The sequence below is a fragment of the Candida margitis genome (assembly GCF_024628925.1).
Source record: "Candida margitis strain CBS 14175 chromosome Unknown scaffold56, whole genome shotgun sequence".
NCBI classification, from domain to species: Eukaryota; Fungi; Ascomycota; class Pichiomycetes; order Serinales; family Debaryomycetaceae; genus Lodderomyces; species Lodderomyces margitis.
In genome coordinates, this window is record NW_026261763.1 from 1 (window position 1) to 20,038 (window position 20,038).

Below are 20,038 nucleotides of genomic sequence, written 5' to 3' on the forward strand. Positions count from 1 at the left end.
AGTGTACTTCTTCTTCAATACTTGATGGTAATCTCATTGGAGTGATGAAGACGTAACAACTCCCATTCTTTTTCAGTGCGTAACTTGTTGGGCGTGGTTCTAGTGACACCCAGATGGCTAATAGCAGTCAGTAATGTAAGTAACAGAATCAAGGTCATGAGCCACCTCAGATTGCTTCAATTCAAAATGTAAATAGTTAAGTCACAACTGCAGAAAACACGCCTCGATCAGTCTCTGCTTCGACTTGTTGAAGGATGGTAACGAACCCATTGATGTCATCTTTAGAAACCTTTTGTTGAATGGCAGTATATGAAATTATTGTTATATCCTGAATTGTATGTATTCTAGTTACTCGCTATATCTAAACCTATAGACAAGAAGGTCAACTTCTATTCTATTTATACTCTACAATATAGGGTTCTTGGATCTCCGTGTATTCTCTACATTACACGGATCCCGAATCTCCGTGCATCTGCATGGCATATATGAACTGCATAATTGTAATTCCTTGAATGTTAACACGTGTCAATAATGTCAACACGAACTAACATCCAAATTGTGTGCTGATACTTGAGCAACGGATTTCAGGTATATGGCCCATTTACATTGATACCCGTTGTGTTTCTGGTGAGATCAGTGTCACCATTGAATCCAGCCCAGTTGGTCACATATACAGCTCCATTCAATACTCCAGTCTCAAATATAACCTTCCCACCTTTATCCATTCTGCTTGGAAAAAGTCCTGACTGATTCCAAAATGTACTCTAGCAGATTTGGTGTCTAATTAATGGTCTCCATAACTCGGTCTCCCCACTTGGCATCTGGTGCTGACACGAATTACCCACACCGCTGAATTCCCCAACTGATCCATTGGCCATTGCTTGCTCTCATCCTCGTTATCTGGTGTATTGCGTTCATTTCTACGCTGTCTCTAATACCACCTCTTGATGCAGCACTGCACTAGCTGTTTTCTTGTAACTACATGTGTGCAACTGACAGAAGTGTGTGGAATTTTGTTATGCATGAAAATAAGCTATTTGTATTTACAATGTCGCACAGTACCGCACGACAGTTCGGATGGATGAAAATTGCCATAGCAAGACAATGAGACAAAATAGTAATGATTGAAGCGTTTACCAGATAGACTCAGCTGAGTGTGATAGAGAGATGTATCACTAGTCTGGTGTCTCTATTCAGTTTGTAGTTGTTGCACTTCCCTTCACCTGGCTTTAATGTATTATGCAACACAACTGACTGTGTCTGTAATTTTTCGCCTTAAGAAAAAATACTGGCTATTGGTAGACACTCTTTTTTTGCAGCAACGCCCTCGTCTTACAGCATATACACGATGCTACAGTCTTGCGTTGCTACGTCCTACATCCCTACATTCCTATAGCTCTACAGTCCTTCCTTCCTCCTGGGGTCACGTAGAGGGTGTTCACTGAGTACAGAAGACACACTCAGCTGCTCCTAGAGACTCATTGCAGGAGAGCATACCAAAAGAGGCTGTCGTATCTTCTGTTGAATTAGAAACAACACAAAAGCAGCCCCCTCTTGCAGGGTACTGCTCCTCGGAGGTGTAATGATACTACCCATTCAGACCCCATCCCCCCTACAAAAGTCCATAATTTTTTGGACGCCGCCTGGAGAGCCGGGACATATCAAAATTTTTCTCTACCTCTGACCCCGAAATTGGCACATACAAGCTGTATAGACCTAGAATAAGCTGTAAATAAGACAGGCTGGGCTGGAAATAGTTTTAGTTTGTCTGAATGTTGGTGTTGTTGTTTGTACTGGTTAGAACCACCGTGAAGAATGCAGTTTTCGCATCATAACTAACGTTTTTGCTATTATCTTTACATTTTGTCATAGGGGTATTCTAACACTATTGAAGATGCCAGTGCTTGCATTTGCTATGTAAATACAAGTCTTTAACATGCATTGACCCTTGGTTAACTAAGCTGAATGACAACAGCTTGCGTTCAGATGGTGCTTAGGATTTTTGTAACTTTTCCTTGCTTAATCCCTGAATCAACTACCAAATTGGAGGCTGCAGTTATAGTTTGAGGTTGCTCATTGAGGTGTACTCCGTTATATCTTAAGAGTTGTAGACAACCCTGTTTGTCACAACTTTTCAAACTGTTTTGGTGACAGAGCGGTTTCCAGAAGAATCTCATTCAGAAGCTTGCGTTACACTAAAATCTTTTCAAACTGACTTGACATCAGGCCTAAACATGAACTCCCGGCTGGATTGTCTGCAGGTTTAGGTACATCGGCTCGTTTTAATTAATAATATCTATCGTGACTTTTAAAAATACACTACTTTCTCAGAGTTGAACGTGAGCGAAACCTTGCCACATTATAGCAGTTGCACAAGTAATCCATAAATTGAACACATATTACAAATCAATATACAGCTCTACAGTACCAATATAGAGGGACAGCTATTCAGCTCATGCGACGTAATTGTAGATACATTAAAACCTATTAAAGCATTACGAATTGCCTTTTACAATAGGCGTACTAAACTATGTAAAGCATGTCCATGAATTCCTGATATCCATCAGCCGTAGATTAAGCAAATGAATGCATTTCTTGGTTCCTCTATTCAACGTCATCAAATTTTTGATCAACCAATTCTGGAATGTCATCATTAGCTTCTTCGTTAGCTGCAGCTGCTCCAGCATTGGCATCATTTGGAGTCTTTCCAGCTTGGATTTGTTCAGCCAATTGTCTTAAAATCTCCAAGTTCTCAGCTCCCAATTGGGGTAAGATTTGGGGAATTAATTGAGTAATGTTCTTTTCCTGTGGGTACCCAGTAAAGGCAAATGTGTTAGAGGCTGGGGCACCTTGAACTCCAACTCTGTTGAAATGCAAAACCTTACCATCGTCCTTGAAGAAGTTTGCTTCTTGTACACCTTCAATTTTGGTTGCCTTTAATTTACCCAAAGTCTCAATCAACTTGGTGTCATCTTGTTCAGTTTTGACTCCCTTCTTTGCCTTGACTCTTGAACCACCAACCTTCTTGGCAGTCGATTTTTGCAATTTAGCTAACTTTTCTGGATCTACTGGCATTTCAAACTCTTAGTTTAGGTGATCTATTTGATTCAACAATTGCGTATGCGATCTAGTTGACTTAATTTTGATTGTTGGAAAATTTTCAATTTTTGAAAAACGGAAGTGAAAAAAATAAAAAAAAAAAATTTAAAGAAAAAGATTTTGTCAAAAGGAATTGATTACCCTCGCACGACATTATGTTTGAAACTGACTGCGCTTCAGTTATGGTGAAGTTAGGAGAGGGCGATACCCACTGTGAATAATTACCTGTTATTGTGGGGAAGATGAGGACCAATGTTAGTTTTCTTTGTCTCTCACTAAGAGAGATGGCTACTGCGTTGTAAAATAACGCATACGTGAGGTCTTTCGATTCAGCAGACTTTGAAGCACATCTTGCTATGTGGCACGAGCATACCCACGTACTTTCATAGGCTTAACTTTATAATACACCTAAGAGCAAATATTAAGGAAGATTGGGCGATCTGCGTATAGGTCCCTCTAACAGAAAAGGCCACCAGTTGCGACGAATATTTGGCACGACTAGTACAATTGATTTACTGACGTAGTTCAGCGGTAAATTTTGATTCTGTTCCTAGAAGAAAACAATTAGCTAGTCTATACAGATGGATCTGATTTGAAGATGGCTGACTCTGTTGGCAAGGAAAGAAAGGGTTATATAACTAGCGTTGTCATGGTTGTTGTTACCACCACTTTTTGCTCCTCTCCACTTTATGGATTCTCCTGCATATTGACCAACATTATTCTGTCGAAGTTTGTAGAAACTCGGGGCGACAAAAAAGTTGTTTTAATTGGGAAAGAACTTTGTTCAGCTGTTTATGTTGGAAGATGAATTTGCGAGCTCCGTCCATTGGATCCAAGTGCTACTCCAATGCCAATTTCAAGAACTACTTTTCAGACTGGGTTATTTCGTTTGTTCTACTCGTTTACTTTTTCAGTATAGCTGAACATGCCAACCCATTTCAACGCCAATTTCTGACAGCGGACTTGTCAATATCGCATCCCTTTGCTGTCAAAGAACGTGTTTCTGGGGTGGAGTGTATACTTTTGGCTGCACTTGTGCCCTTGTCCGTCATATCTGCGATTGTTATTTTGAAAAGTTATGTGGGAAAACTCAAGTCCAACTCCAATCCATTGCATGTCTTTCAAGTTAGCATTTTGGGACTTTCTATGTCCATATTCTTGGATGGGGTGATTACCGATATTCTCAAGAATTGGATTGCGAGACCAAGACCGGACTTTTTAGCTAGATGTGGCGCACAAGTAAATACGTCTGTCAATGAGTTGGTCGATATAAGTGTTTGCACTGCCCCATTGGGAGACCTGCTTTTGTTGGATGGAATGCGATCAACACCGTCAGGACATTCATCCATAAGTTTTGTCGCCTTTTTGTATCTCACTTTGTGGTTATCAGGACAATTTAAGTTGTTTAACTCAACTCCACAACATATGTACAAGTACATTGTGGCATTCATGCCGTTATTGCTTGCTACGTACATATCATTGAGCAGGGTTCAGGACTATAGACACCATTTCATAGACGTGATTCTAGGCTCCACGTTGGGTTGCATCATTGCAGTGTTGATTTATTTTCATTATTGGAACGACTTACAAAGTGACGCATGTGACTCACCTAGATCATTCAAGAACAGCTCAGAACCTGTTTTACCTTTATAATTGTTAATTGAAAGTGAAATCCAATGCATTTTGTGATATTTGTCTCTAACTTACTGTTAGTTAGCATGATGATACAAATAATTGTAAAACGCTTTTGAAATAAAGTGTCACAAAACCGAAACAAATAAATGAAGAGACAGAAAAAAAGGAACAAAAGTCTCACTGTATCATATGCAGGACCACCAACCCAAAACCTCTCTCTACCTCAAACACACCTCAAACGTGGCACACCCACAAAACATTTGGCAAAGTTAGTATAAGTGGGTTCATCTTGTATATTTTTTTTTTGAAAAATGAATCCTGTTCACCAATGAATCAAGTTTTTCAAAATATGACACCAGAAAGCGATGCTACCTTAACAATGACGTTGACACGAACAGCTACGTTATCTTCAGAACCCTCAGCTTCAAATGATGTCTATCTATCGTGGGAGATATCAACACTCACTACCCAAATGGTTCTTTCGAGCGCGGTCACTTATGTCGTTACACTCATCGCCACTTTGCAAGAAACTAGTACTCCAAGTTCGCCAACCTCCACAACTTCCCCCTTCACAAATACCCTTCTAGCATTACAAGAACAAACATCACCTGTATCATCGTCATCAAATGTAATACTAAACACCCCTTCAGGCTTGTCATCAAGTTTACAATTTGGGGATATTCCGACGACCTCCAATTCTACGCAAGTAGGTATTGCAGTAGGAGTTCCTATTGCCATTTTTGCTGTATTTTTTATTGCGTTGGGTATGTGGTACTTTCTCCACTTACGTAGATCAAAACGTGAGCTCAGCCAGGATCTTGACACATTCAGTCAAAAACTCAACTTTCTGAACCAGCACATTTCCAGGCCGAGCTGGGAGACGTTAACGGAAAAACCATACCCAGTGATTTTTTCTCCAACCAACTATTTGCTTACAGATAAGAACCTTCAAGCTTGTGAGGAAGAGGAACCTAAGCAAGGTACGAATATTAAAGCTCAATTTAATCGTTCAAGTCAGCTATGGTTAGTGAGAGATAGAGATAAAGAGTCGTTAACTTGCCCAGAATCCAATTTCTTCAAACGCATGTCTGCAATGACGCCAATGTTTTTGAAAAAGTTCAATATAAGTGGTATGTTTCAGGGGAATAAAAAGGGAACCAAGTCACAAGTGCTTGATGTGCCAACAACCAAAGCACCAAACTATGCTTCTTCTGGTTTTAATCCCCAACTCGGATTCAATCATCTTGACAATGGATGTATTTCATCAGATCAGAATATGTACAATGTGATCAAACCATATACAAGGGCTCTTGATGATGAGTTGACAATAAGGATTGGAGATAAGTGCATCGTACTTGAGAAATTTAGCGATGAGTGGTGCAAAATTCAGCTCCATAGAAAAAGCGACCACGACTCGAGTCAGAAAGTTGGATTGGTTCCTTGGATGTGTTTACAGAACATATAGATTACTAAGAGGGCATAATTTTTTTGTTTATTTATTTGTTTTCTTTACTTCTTCCACTGAATTGACAAAAGAAAATTCTCCAGTTTTGGTACTGAATGAAATCATTTCCTCTCATTAAAAAGTTATTTCACTATGTAGTTCGATCAAAGTTATATGTCCTCGAATACTGCGCATATGGGTGTTTGGAAGGCGAAGGGCCATTCACATTGTGACTCTGATTCCCGTGAACACCAGGTGATTGGACGTTCGGCGTGTACTGGTACTGCTGATTATCATAGCTTCTGAAATTGTTGGGCTGTCCATAGGCAGACAGTTGATAAGTCTGATGATGCTGTTGGGGATGGCGGTTTCCCATTTGTTGGTGGCCAGCGATTCCCATATTTGGACTCCTTTGCGGTCCTGGCTGTAAGGGCATATTGTTGTTATACTGTTGGGGTTGTCCTTGGTATCCTGTTGCGGTCCTTGGTTGGTTGACACCATATTGCGTAGGAGGGTTCATTGATGGCCGTGGTCTTCCCATCGGTTGCGTCTGGTGTCCTCCCATCTGCTGTACGTGTACTTGTTGATTTGGTGTACTTACTTGAAACTGGGGCAAAGGTTGTTGAGCATGATGATTCGGCGGTTTTGTACCCACATTGGAAGGGCCAAACTCAGACTGTGGTTTGGCGCTTTCATGAGGGTAAGCCACACGACTTGGCGCCTGGTTCTGGCCAGTTTGTCCACCAAGTGGAACAAAAAATTGCTTATTTGATTTTGGAATGTTTGTTTTACTTTTCAACTGTTCACTACTTGAGGGCTCTTCGGTTGGAGGAGCTTTCCTCTGAGGTGAGACGGGATATTGCAAATCCTTTTTAGTTGGTGATGTAGACTCTCGTGCGACTTCAGCTCGTGATGGTCTGCTAAGTTGATTGTGTGAAGAGTTGGGAGACACGATATGTCTAGGTCTGTTAGCAGGATAGGGAACACCTGCACCATGAGCACCCGCATCTATGGGGTAGGGAGATGCTGTTTGGTGTGGCTGCTGTGACTGCTGTGGCTGCTGTGGCTGCTGTGGCTGCTGCTTGTGCGTCGTATCATGTCCCATTGCAAAATTGTCCAAATTTGCACCAAAATGTTGTCTGGTGTCCGCGTTTTGATCAATGCTATTATCCTCAAGAGACGAATCTGGTTGAAGGCCATAGAATGGTACACTCTTCCCCACTTTGTTGTACTGATCATGTAGGTCATTGAACTGAGCCATAGGAGAAACCACAGACGAATAACTACCATTTTGCTCATGCTTTGGTACTTTCAAACTTCCCACAGAAACACTTGAGTCGCTTGGGTTTTGTCCACTATTATGCACACCTAGCAAACGGGGCAGTTTTACACTACTGATTTCTTCCACACTTTCTTCTTCATCATCATTATCGTCACTAAACAATCCATCGTCATTTTTAGGGTATGCATTACTTCCAAGGGTCATCTGTCTTATTCCCAACGGTAAATCATCCTCAATTAAACGTTCTTGCGAACCATTGAGCACCTCTCTGCGGTCGATGTAATTATCCGATGGAGTCTTTAAATCAGAATACTTTTGGTATATTTCCGCTAATTGGACTGAGTCATGCGGATCTACTACACCCCCTGGGGCTAGTTGGCCATTTACTCTTGTGTTGAGTGCCTGATCATCAAAATTTTTAACATTTTGGGGAACTGCGGGAACCTCCACCTCGAGATTTTTAATATTCTTGTCCAAACGTTTTCCAGCTGGTGTGATGTTAGAATGAGGTGGCGGAGGTGGTGGAACCGGTGATGGTGAGGGTTGTACAGAATTCCCCGAATGTGATGTTGAATGATGAGATAATCCAGATGGTTCCTTTCTCCGAATTGTCAGTGCACTTCCGCTACTTGGAAGTCGAGGTGAACTTGACAAGGCTGGACTGTTGAGGGAGTTTACAGCACCGGCGTATCCTCTTTGACTGCCACACCCATCATAGCCTCTTTCAATTTTAGACTTTAATAGATTTTGAATTTCTAAATTCCATGTCCTCAAGTCCCAGCTAATGTAGTTGCCTCTGGCGACTAACTGCTGAATGTCCAGAAGTTCTAAATAGTGAACCCTGGGAAGTGTTGGTAACCCAAACAACAACGAGTCAATATCATTTCTATTTGCCTTCAATCGCTTTGGTCTTCCGTATAATCCAAACGCATCAAATAGTGGCACCAAGAACCTTATCAATGTGTCAAATCCGGGAACTGCAGAATGTTGTTCGGGCATCAAAAAAATCGAAGTTTGTTTAAAGTCGTCCAAATTCTTTTTCGAAACTTTAGTTGACAAACTTGGGGAGGAAAAGTTGATAAATCCTTCCATTTTAATCATTGTTGAATGATCTATCAAGAGATGTGATTGTGGGTATATAGCTGTAACAGCAGATGCATCAGTTATAATGGCCATTAATTGTTTCTTCTTTTTCTGTTCGTTTTCAAAAAGAAGAATTCTTCCCGCAACAAATGTCTTCCTTTTTAAGCTGGATGGTTCAACAACAGCATAACACCGTTTCCAAGCCATACCGCTTCCGTATCTAATACTTATCCAGTCTTCGTGGTCAAATCTTTTTTCGGCTAAAATTGTTCGAATATCGGAAAGCCTTGATCCTCTTGCTGATAACAAGGCACCGGTGTATGCCTCTTGAAGGGATTTGTACTCATAGCTTGACAATCTAAGGGCACAATACCAAGTTTCCAAGTCCTTGGCTGTTTTGAACTGCAAGATGTATCTGTTTTTCAATGTTGTTGAAACAACAACAACATTATCCAAGTTTTGCTTTGCAGCTGGCAAGCTCTTCATAGCACTGTAAACTGCATCGGTGAAATTTATATAACTTGGTTTAGCAGAAGCCTCCAATAAAGCATCAGCATTATTTTTAAATTGGGCCAAGATGGCTGCATCCCAATAGGCCAATTGGTTCCCAGTCAAAATTCCGTACACTTCACGCCATTCTCTGTCGGCGGGTTTTCCATCACCATTGAGGTCGTAGTATAACATAAAAATCCCTTCGTTGTACCGTCTATTTGATTGAGACGACAATAAGGTCACTATTGGTACCAATTCAGGGGACAATCCCTCTAAGTCAATGTTATCAAAGGCACCACTACTAGGTCTATTTGAAATCAAAGTGCGACCACCATCCATATTGCTGTCACCACTGTCTGGGAGTCTGGGAGAACTATTGCCCTTTTGGTTTGAGCCTATTCTTTTCCTTACCGCATCCATACTCGGGAATTATTGTGCGTGTAGTAGTAATAGTATGTAATCTGTATATTCCGAGTTCGACTAAAGGCAGTGTTCAGTTGAATCAAAATTGAATCAAAGATGAAAAACAACAAAAACAACCAAAAAAAAAAAAAATCTGGAATCAAAAGAATGAATGAATGAATTGATAGTTAGTATCCAGGGGTTATATATCACTTGTGTTTGAAAGCTATGATAATCCTATTGACAGGTGGTGTTTCAGATCAATAAAATGAGTGTTTGTAAGGACGTGGATGTGGATGTGGATGAAGATGTAGATGTGGATGTGGATGAAGATGTAGATGTAGATGTGTGTGGATTTTGTTTAGTTTGTTTTTAATTCTCCAGTCGTGAAAGAAGGGAAAAAAAAAAAATTTTTGTCTGAAGATAGATAGTATGACAAAGACTCAGATGAAGACAATAAATGATAACTATGTATCGATTATATACTTAGTAATAAGTGGATAACAAAGTGTAATGGTAAACTTTGGTGAAGGTGAAAAGGGAGAGAGGGGAAGATGTACTGTTTTATTTTGCTGTTGTTGTTGTAGGTTTGTTGTTGTTGTGATTTTTATTTTTATTTTTATTTTTATTTTATTTTATTAAAATCAAAATAACAAACTTTACATAAACACACACACACAGATAACAACCAACCACTGTATATGTATAAGTTAATCATATAGCAAATGTAATAGACTAAAAGACAGACATAACGACAGAAAGGGACAGAGAGTGTATGAAAAAAAGCGTGTATAGGTACCTGTATGTATCTTTATATCTTTGTGTGGTTATAAGCGTGGCAGTGTGTATATATGTTATTGGTCTGTGTCTCCCCTTTATTGTATTTATATAATGTATAACTTTTAAAAACCAGAGATAATTATTAGATCTTTTTTACTTTCCTCATTGGTTTGTCTGCTTAATCCCCAATCTCTGTTGCAATCAAAGGTTAATATTTTAGGTTGAGTTGGGGTGGTTGGTGATTTGGTATAAGTTGAAAGTAAAAGGACCAACTTTATCGGTAAACACAAAAAAAGAAGAGATCAAAAGATGAGATTTATTATTATTACTATTGTGTACTGTATATAATCTTATTATGAAGTAAAAGTCGTGTGCAATTGGCTCGTCCTACAGCATATATACGATGCTACAGTCCTACATTCCTACGTTCCTACGTTCCTGCAGTTTTACAGTCCTTCCCTTCTCCTGGAGTCACGTAGAGGTACTCACTTAGTACAGGAGGGACACTAAGCTCCTCCACAGGTTGCATAAGTAACAAATTAAGGAGAGCATACCAAAGGAGGTTGTCGCATCTTCTGTTGAATTAGAAACAACGCTAAAATGGATCCTTCTAGCAGGGTACTGGCCATAGGAGTGTGGTGGTACTACCCTAGCGGCCCTCCCCTGCACAAGTCCAAAACTTTTTGGGCGCCGCCTGGAGAGCCAGGACATGTCAAAATTTTTATCTCGTACTTTAATATCCGAACTAGCTCCAACACGTGACGTGAACAAAATTTGTGTCCAAAAGCTCTTAATTCATAAGATTATTGCCTTCCAATCACAATATTCGTTTTTAACCGGCTGAAATAGAGTCAGCTGTTGTGGTACAGTGTATTTTTGATTTCTGCAGCCCTTATCGGTGTAGATAAAAACCATCCTTCATAAACCAGTGCTTTCTTTTTTTTTCGTTTTTTGGGTAGATTTGTTGCAAAAAAAAAAATACATGACCAGAATTCCAATATCAAAGATTACTTTTATAGAGGTCATTCAGTCACAAAAGCTCAATAAAATAGGTACAAGGTTGATTAATTCAACTATATATAATATTTATCAGAAAACTAGACGGCAATGGACCGAATTATTGTTGTTTAACACAGACTTGGTTATGTAACACCAAACCAAGGTGCAGATTGTAAGTGGAATTACAAACACATTGAAGACCTTATAACAAAGGGATTGCTTTTTGGGGGATACAGCTGTGTTGTAGTTCATTTTCATTGCTCAGTACTAAACACACACACAAATACACACATTAATAGTTGTGGATCAATTGGAAAAGGCGGAGATTTGTTCATTGCTTATTGCTTATTTCTTATTGTTGATTGTATTTTTGTATTTTTGTATTTTTATATTTTTGTATTGTTCAATCTTTACTCAAAGTTGTCAAATAAAGGTTTCCTTTCTTCATTTTCCATTTTGTTTCTCATCTTTTATAGATCACACGGTATCTCTCTTATCTTACAAAGTAGAGATTCCTCATTTCACCTCTTCCACACAGCCATTGACAATTATACTTCGGTGTATTGTGTATTGTGTATGCGCATCTGAGTATGTGGTTGGAGGACTCTGAAGACTTTCTCGCATTTTATCCCAGTAAAACTCCGAAAACTTCAAATATGAATCTCAATTTCAATTGATTTTCCCCCCACATAATTACTACTCCCCCACCATCCCCACCACACCTTTTTTTTAAACCATTACACAACAATTCACTTATTGTTATTACTATTCACCAATCTTTTTCTTCTTATATGGGTTTTGTGTATTGTAGGAAATTTGTACACGCACTATAATATTACTACACTTTTATACGTCCAAATTCTATCTTTTTTTTTTTTTTTTTTTTTTTTTTTTCGCTTCACCCCCACCCGTATATGAAAAATAAAAAAGAAAAGCCATTTGTTAAACATCTGTACATATATATCTTCTTTTTTTTTTTCCTTTTCTGTTCTTTGTATTAAAGCTTTCATATATAAAAGGATTTTACATCTCTCTCTCTCTCTCTCTCTCTCTCTATATATATATATATATATATATATAGATATGCTATACCTCTATATCTCTCTCTAGTTCTACTTTAGTTCAAAAAAAAAAACATCTACATTTCGCATGTCCCTTAACTTAATTTAGTTTGTATTTCGTTTTTTGTTTTTTGTTGGCTGGTTCGAGTACCATTTTGTGTTGTGTTTTTTGTGTACGTTTGAATTTATAAATTAAGCATACCACCACCACCACTACTACTTACTACTACTCATTACTACTATTACGTATATATATATATATATTAAGCACCATCCATAATTATCCATCATCACCATCAACAACACTTTTCTATCTTCCTTTAGTTTTCTTTTATCCATATCTCAAAAATTTTGCCTACCATTACCTTATTACACTAGGGTATATACATCATTCTTAAAGGCGCACACAACACACACACATACACAAAGAAAAGAAAAAAAACAAGACAGACCAAGGCGTCCTCCTCCGCAATACTTGTGTGAACAAAACATTTTTCAGATTTCGCACGAAACCTCAGCATTTGAATAAATATATCATTCGATTGCTAATCCACTTCTCACTAAAGGTAAGTCTTTGTCAATTTTGATATTACACACCTATCATCACATTCTCCTATTGGAACATTCTAGAGGTTTGACTCATTAACATCTAGGACTTCAGTTAGAATACCTGTATACATACACAGCCTAACTCAGAAATTAACAAAAATTAAAGCACAAGCCAAGCTACACCCACAGTTTTTTGTCTTGTTTTTTATTTTTTACTTCTTGTGGCCGCCGGCGGATAGTCTTCATTTCCATCCATAAACATTTCAATCTCATTAGGTTTTAATATATTGCAATAGAGCTCAATATATTCAATCCATATTTCAATTTTAGTTTCATCCTTTGGACATTGAAAATTTAACTCAACACCCAGCAACATCTTTTAACCAAATAAACTTCCTTCCATTCCCCCCCCTCTTTTGTCAATTATATCCACCATGACTAGAGACATTACAAATCACTTGCTTTTCGAAGTTGCCACTGAGGTCGCTCACAAGGTTGGAGGTATTTACTCAGTTTTAAAATCAAAAGCCCCTATTACAGTGGCTGAATATAGGGAGCGCTACACATTAATTGGACCTTTAAATTACCATTCAGCCCAAATTGAAGTGGAGGAGTTACCTGTCAAAGACCCCTTGATCAAACAAACTTTGGATTCAATGTCTTCCAAAGGCGTCCGCTGGTTATACGGAAGGTGGTTAATCGAAGGGGCACCAAGAGTCTTACTTTTTGACATTTGGTCTGCTGGACATTTCCTTAACGAATGGAAAGCAGACTTGTGGAATATTGCCGGAATCCCTACCCCCGACCACGATCTGGAAACAAGCGAAGCAATTTTATTGGGGTACTTGGTTGCTTGGTTCTTGGGTGAATTGGTTTATAATGACCGTGATAGAGCTGTTATTGCTCATTTCCATGAATGGTTGGCCGGTATCGCCTTGCCCTTGTGTCGTAAAAGAAGAATTGATGTTACCACAATCTTTACCACCCACGCTACTTTGTTGGGAAGATATCTCTGTGCCGGATCCACCGATTTTTACAACAACTTGGCCAATTTTGACGTTGATGCAGAAGCAGGAAAACGAGGAATCTACCACCGTTATTGTATCGAAAGATCAGCCACCCATTCAGCCGACGTATTCACCACCGTTTCTCACATCACTGCTTTTGAAAGTGAACATTTGTTGAAGAGGAAACCTGACGGAGTTTTACCAAACGGTTTAAACGTTGTTAAATTTCAAGCTGTTCACGAATTTCAAAACTTGCATGCCGTGAAGAAAGAGAAAATCAACGAGTTTATCAAGGGCCATTTCTATGGGAACTACGACTTTGATTTGGAAAATACATTGTACTTTTTCATTGCTGGTAGATATGAATTCAGAAATAAAGGATGCGATTTCTTTATTGAAAGTTTGGCAAGATTAAACCATCGGTTGAAGGAGAGTGGCTCAAAGATGACGGTTGTTGCTTTTATTATCATGCCTGGAAAGACGCAGTCCTACACGGTTGAAACCTTGAAGGGACAAGCTGTAGTTAAACAGTTAGAATCAACCATTGAAGAAGTTCAAAAGAAAGTTGGTGAACGTTTGTTTGAACATTGTGCAAGGTATCCTAATTCAGAACACGCAGCAGGAAAGTCAAACGAAGTGCCTTCAATAGACGAGTTAATCAAACCTGCTGATCGAGTGTTGTTAAAGAGAAGAATATATGCCTTGAAGAGAGAAGGCTTGCCACCAATAGTCACCCACAACATGATTGATGATAACACCGACCCAATTTTAAATCAAATTAGACGTGTGCAATTATTCAACCGCCCAGAAGACAGAGTCAAAATCATCTTTCATCCAGAATTTCTCAATGCCAACAACCCAATTTTATCGTTGGATTACGATGAGTTTGTACGTGGCTGTCATTTAGGTGTTTTCCCCTCTTATTATGAGCCATGGGGCTACACCCCTGCTGAATGTACCGTGATGGGTATTCCTTCAATAACTACAAATCTCTCGGGATTCGGATGTTATATGGAAGACTTAATTGAAAACACAAGCGACTATGGAATTTACATTGTTGACCGGAGAATGAAGTCAGTAGATGAATCAATTGACCAATTAACAGGATACATGTTTGATTTCTGTGAGAAAACTAGGAGACAGAGAATTAATCAAAGAAATAGAACAGAGAGGTTGAGTGATTTATTGGACTGGAAGCGGATGGGATTGGAGTACATCAAGGCCCGTCAATTGAGTTTGAAGAGAGCTTATCCTGACAAGTTCAAAAATGGTGCTAACCCATTTAACAACTCATCCAATTTGAAGTTGACCAGACCACTTTCAGTTCCCGGATCACCAAGATCAAAGATTGGATTAATGACCCCAGGTGACTTGGGGAGTTTACAAGAAGCGCAAGAGGGTTTGGATACAGCTGACTACGTGGGATTCAAATTAGGTTTGGGTGCGAATGATGACGACAATGAAGTTGGGGATGATGACCAACATTATCCTTTAACTTTGAGAGGAAATTCAATTCCACCGGAGGATAAGGTGGAATAAACTCTAAATCCGCGCTGAAACAATCTCGTTTCATAAAATTGCTAACTAAAGATCAAATTTAAAAGTATTGATATAGAAATAAAAGGTGTATAAGAAATCCCAAAACCATGGCGGCGGCGGCGGCGGCGGCGGCGGCGGCGATGGCTACGGCGGCCACGACATTCACCTCTACCAACTCACCAGCCAAAAACATTTTCTGCAGCTTGGCAATATTCTTCTGCTAGGTACGTAGAGCAGAGTCCAAGAAATTTATTGCCCAATTCAATTTCTTCCAATTTGTGGTCGATACTTTGTTCAACGGAATCATTTTCTTTGTCAGTGTCCTGAATCCTCTTTCTTGCTGAATCATGCAAGACTTTATGAATATGCTGAAGTACACCTTTTAAATGCACAAGTTTGTTTGTCCGATCTGCTTCGCTAAAAGTCAACCCCATATAATCTGTATCACTACGAGGATCAACATCCCAATACGCTATTGAATTAGGAATTAAAACCAGCTTTCCGTCAACACACGTGCCTTTGTTCAGGTGGCTCTTAGACCATGGCTCTGGGTTGATGTTAAAATCAACCATGGAGCTGACATAGATTAGTTCGAACGAATCCTCCTTCGTCAAACTACGGGTCATAATAAAAATGTGGGGACGATATAGTTCACGCATACATCCACATTCTTTATTGTGTGAGCGAGCAATCCCTAGCCAGAATTTACGTCCTTCTGTTACTTCCGTGAGTGGAATATATTTTTGCGGTATTTGGATAATATTTGTACCTCCTCGCAAAACGCCCGCGTTGTCATTGGCATCTATAGTGTTGAACCTTGGTCCCGAGACCTTAACGCAATCACCAGTCTGTAAACTGCATTTTACAACCCTCAACGGGTTGAAGTTGTAAACGAAATTAATCATATTATGGTCATTATTAGCGTCGGGATTGTCCATGAAGGGAGCCCAATTTTTCTCAATGAAGCTTCTTTTCTTATCCTTTATAGCAAGTAAAATTACTTCGCGTGGGTCGTTGAATGGTCGGTACACATGCATTGCACGTGCCCACTTGACCTTTGCCCTTCTGGCATTAAATATGATGACCGGTTCCTGAAATCGTATCCCCTCTGGATTTTGATATTCGTTTAGTATAACCCTCGGATCCTCACTACCTATAACCAATTTATTTTCTCTCTGACCCAAATCTAGATCATGAGGCAATATGGTTGGGAATACTAAATCAGAATGTGGAAATTTGAATCCTTTTATTTCACGCCAGTTTTTATCAAACACTTGTCCTGATAATATGGAAATAGTAGGATTATTTCGTCTACCGTCTTTTGCATACACAATACGGTTCACCATAAAGTAAACCTTGTAGAGGTCTAGCCAAACCGCACTTCCGCAAAATTTAAACCACTTCTTTCTAAGGATATACTCTTCCAGATGTTCTGGGTTGTCTTGGAAACATAACTTGTAAGCCTTGTTTTCCTGGGAAAGGGCTTGCAACTGATTTCTTAAATGTTTCAAGTCAGACGCCTGGTTCAAATCAAATAACTGACTAGCAGAAATGCTTGCTGGGTCCACCACTTGTATCAAGCTACAATTAAACAGCTCACCAAGATGCGAAAGCTCTATAGTATTTTGTCTCTTGTCATTGGTTTTCTTGGTATCTTGATTCTCCAGTTGCGGGTCCAGTTGCGGGTCCAGTTGTGAATCCAGTTGCATATCTTGCCTTAGAATTACCAGGTGTTGTTGTCGCTCAACGTCGAAAGAAAATCCCGACACTATAACGGGATCGAATCTCTGCTGCAAAAGTCGACTATGCAAAGGCGATTTATCTAATCTCTGAGCGTGCTGCCTCAAGCTCCATATTAGAAAGTACCACACGTTAAGATTTAGTATGACGATGCAGATAGCTATTAAATTGATGGCATAATCTTGCTTTTTCCGCTTATTGCCCTTATATTGCTTGCGTAACACATATACTGATATCGGGCTTAGTATAAATGCTGTGATAATGTATATATGTGTGCCAGTATCAAGAAGACTGAGATCATTTATAGAGAGCATAGTGACAACCTAGTCTGCACTCTTTCAAGTTGAATTAACGTTGGTGTAGCTGAGATGATGCACCGCCTCTACCGCAAACTTGGAATGTGGGAGAAAAATTTATCAACAATCACGTGAGTAAATTTTGACAGCCTTATCTATTCCTACCACAGACAATGTCGTAGAGGTATAGGTATCTCAAAACGTGCGAAAAGCAGCATGCAGTGACAGAGGAGAATACCATGCGGTGTTGTAGATAGGTTGGAAGTTACTAGTAATTTCAATTCTATTCTGACATATTATTAGACGAGCAGATGCAATCTTGGCGGTTTCTAACGACCATTGAGATACTTTCACCTTCTACAACTTTAAAAGTGAAGTTGGCCAAATACTTGCTTCTTTCAGGAATCAACTCCGCTGGATCTCACTAAAGATTGGGGATCTGATACTATATAGCCTCAAATCAAGTCACGTGAAACATACCACGTCTCCAAAATACAAAATATGACACAAATCGGAAAGGGAAACTAAAAAATAAACAACAATTTTTGGATGTGCTAGAGATTCAATTACTTTCGAGATTTATTTATAGAAACACACTAGCACATGCAAGACAGGAGTAGCAGATTAGTCGACATATATATTTTAAGTTTATAAGGAAAACCATTTTTTGTTTTGCAAGATTAGATAGACGTTACCGCTGTGGCAACTCCATACAGTGAAAGTCATAAAGAAGAGAAACATTCAGTGGTTGAGTTTTAGTGGTCCAACATGAATGAACAAATCAGGCTTCTGAGCTCAGACAGAGATAGTGTATATTCCTTTGATTCTGTTAGCACAAATGAGCGCTTGCTCGATCGATTGGATTTTGACTCCGAGTCAATTATATCGACAGACACATACAGATCTTCTACATATAGTTCACATGGTCTCCAAGGCGACAAGCATGGAATGAACCGTACAGGAGCTTCTAGGTCAGAACCCCATGAACAACAACCGTGGCGAACAAATAGTTCGTCACCGTCACGTGGAATCGCCCTTCCCCAACAACCGATGAATAATCTAAGCGCAATAAGGAGGATGAAAGATTATACTAATCCAACCGATCTTGGTAGGGCAAATGTAGTAGGCCGAGGACACAACGGGCAACGAGGTGTGATATCTAATAGTAATGCCACAGGGGGCAGTAAAGATGGCCCCGATTGTGAAAAAGATGATACGACGAGCAGTCGACCTATATTTAGTTGCCCAAATAATGCCAACCCTCAAATTCTGGACAACACAATTCTGTTAAAGGACAGAGGGCCGCCACTAGATACAAGCTATGCACAGACGAGGACCACTGGCCCCATGCAACCTCGTCTTCACAACAATGCCCGATTTCTTGCTAGTCATCATGCAGTAGATACTGGTTCAGTAGCTATGCCAGGAATTCTGTCGCTGAGAAAAATAACTGGGGATATCGTTACAAGCAGAAGCAAAAGCTCAATTGCAACAACGACTAATTCTACGGATTCCTTTACTACCAGCGAGTCTCACGTGCCCGCTGGCACATCTCCCTACAATGAGCTTATTGATACGCCCACCGCTGGAATGCTGCTTCTAAGTTTGAATTCAACACTGGAACAAACATCCTCGCATGTAGTTACCCCCTTAACGAGAACTGACTTAAAGAGGCAATTACAACCTCACAATACGCCAATTGGACCGAATGCACGCGGCAAAGACCGCGAAATGGACAGCAACAGATCATCCAGTCTTAACTCATACGAGTACCTACCTGCTCACACATTTACCCCTACTGAAAATAGTGCTGATTCTGTACGTGGACAGCGTCTACAAAGCCAAGAGATATCACCTGAATCAAGAACGGTAATATCACAGGAACTAAGGGCTCAAGGAAAACATCGGGAGGCTTCATATCAATTACAAATAGCTGCTAATGAACCATTCAACAATCCCAAAGCCATGTATCTCTATGCGTTGGCTTTAAAGCACGGACAAGGTGTAAAACAAAACTACAATGCATCTTTAAAATGGTTGTGCAAATGCATTTTGACAACATCAATATCTGGCAATAATTCCCAAAATGGCACTGATCGCATGACTCTTAATTCTCCCATCGTGATCTCAAAATTAAACAAATTGCCTCAGCAGGACTTGATCCAATTGGTCCTTGCTAATCTCAAAAGCTTTGAAAATTCCGATGGACTAGAGAATGGTCAAAACCCTGAACTGTTGTACAATTGTTTCAAGAATTACAACAAATCAGAGGTGAATAGAATTTCGGCAAAGAACAAAAGCAAATCAGATGTTGTTGCCTTGTGCTATTTTGAACTTGGAATATTTCTTTTAAACGGACTTGCTGGCGGCTCAAACCAAAAAGCAGATGAAGCTAATGGAATTACCTGTTTGTCAAAATCTGCTGCGATGTGCAATGTGGATGCAATGGAACAATTGGGCGAAGTGTGGGCTACAAAAACCAAATTTCGCAAAAAAGATTTGAACAAAGCTGCTGCGTGGTTGAGAAGTGCGGAGATATTTGGTGCAAAGTCTATTGGTAATAGTTGGATCTACAAAGAAAAGTACCTAAAGTCCAACTCCAGTTAGCTTGAACACTTTCCGATTTTATG

At 39.5% G+C, this 20,038-nt stretch overlaps 7 protein-coding genes across 7 annotated transcripts; 4 read left to right on the top strand and 3 right to left on the bottom strand. All coding sequences in view use genetic code 12, as the record gives it.

The window, feature by feature from the left end:
- Nucleotides 1-2,604: 2,604 nt before the first annotated feature.
- EGD1 (Egd1p) lies at nucleotides 2,605-3,075 on the bottom strand (the record flags this gene model as incomplete). Its single annotated transcript, XM_051813123.1, has 1 exon — nucleotides 2,605-3,075. One exon carries the CDS (start codon nucleotides 3,073-3,075, stop codon nucleotides 2,605-2,607), a length of 471 nt encoding a protein of 156 aa, XP_051673145.1.
- An 828-nt stretch (nucleotides 3,076-3,903) lies between these two features.
- Nucleotides 3,904-4,752, top strand: DPP2 (phosphatidate phosphatase; the record flags this gene model as incomplete). Its single annotated transcript, XM_051813124.1, has 1 exon — nucleotides 3,904-4,752. One exon carries the CDS (start codon nucleotides 3,904-3,906, stop codon nucleotides 4,750-4,752), a length of 849 nt encoding a protein of 282 aa, XP_051673146.1.
- Nucleotides 4,753-5,083: 331 nt separating this feature from the next.
- On the top strand, nucleotides 5,084-6,199 carry FUS1 (Fus1p; the record flags this gene model as incomplete). Its single annotated transcript, XM_051813125.1, has 1 exon — nucleotides 5,084-6,199. The coding sequence occupies one exon, from the start codon at nucleotides 5,084-5,086 to the stop codon at nucleotides 6,197-6,199; it is 1,116 nt and encodes a 371-aa protein (XP_051673147.1).
- Nucleotides 6,200-6,329: 130 nt separating this feature from the next.
- Nucleotides 6,330-9,455, bottom strand: CANMA_001184 (uncharacterized protein; the record flags this gene model as incomplete). Its single annotated transcript, XM_051813126.1, has 1 exon — nucleotides 6,330-9,455. One exon carries the CDS (start codon nucleotides 9,453-9,455, stop codon nucleotides 6,330-6,332), a length of 3,126 nt encoding a protein of 1,041 aa, XP_051673148.1.
- A 3,805-nt stretch (nucleotides 9,456-13,260) lies between these two features.
- Nucleotides 13,261-15,372, top strand: GSY1 (glycogen (starch) synthase; the record flags this gene model as incomplete). Its single annotated transcript, XM_051813127.1, has 1 exon — nucleotides 13,261-15,372. One exon carries the CDS (start codon nucleotides 13,261-13,263, stop codon nucleotides 15,370-15,372), a length of 2,112 nt encoding a protein of 703 aa, XP_051673149.1.
- Nucleotides 15,373-15,548: 176 nt separating this feature from the next.
- BMT3 (Bmt3p) lies at nucleotides 15,549-17,649 on the bottom strand (the record flags this gene model as incomplete). Its single annotated transcript, XM_051813128.1, has 2 exons — nucleotides 15,549-17,194; nucleotides 17,574-17,649. 2 exons carry the CDS (start codon nucleotides 17,647-17,649, stop codon nucleotides 15,549-15,551), a joined length of 1,722 nt encoding a protein of 573 aa, XP_051673150.1.
- Nucleotides 17,650-18,176: 527 nt separating this feature from the next.
- CANMA_001187 (uncharacterized protein) lies at nucleotides 18,177-20,015 on the top strand (the record flags this gene model as incomplete). The annotated part of the gene is made up of 1 exon (XM_051813129.1): nucleotides 18,177-20,015. The coding sequence occupies one exon, from the start codon at nucleotides 18,177-18,179 to the stop codon at nucleotides 20,013-20,015; it is 1,839 nt and encodes a 612-aa protein (XP_051673151.1).
- Between the last annotated feature and the right edge of the window lie 23 nt (nucleotides 20,016-20,038).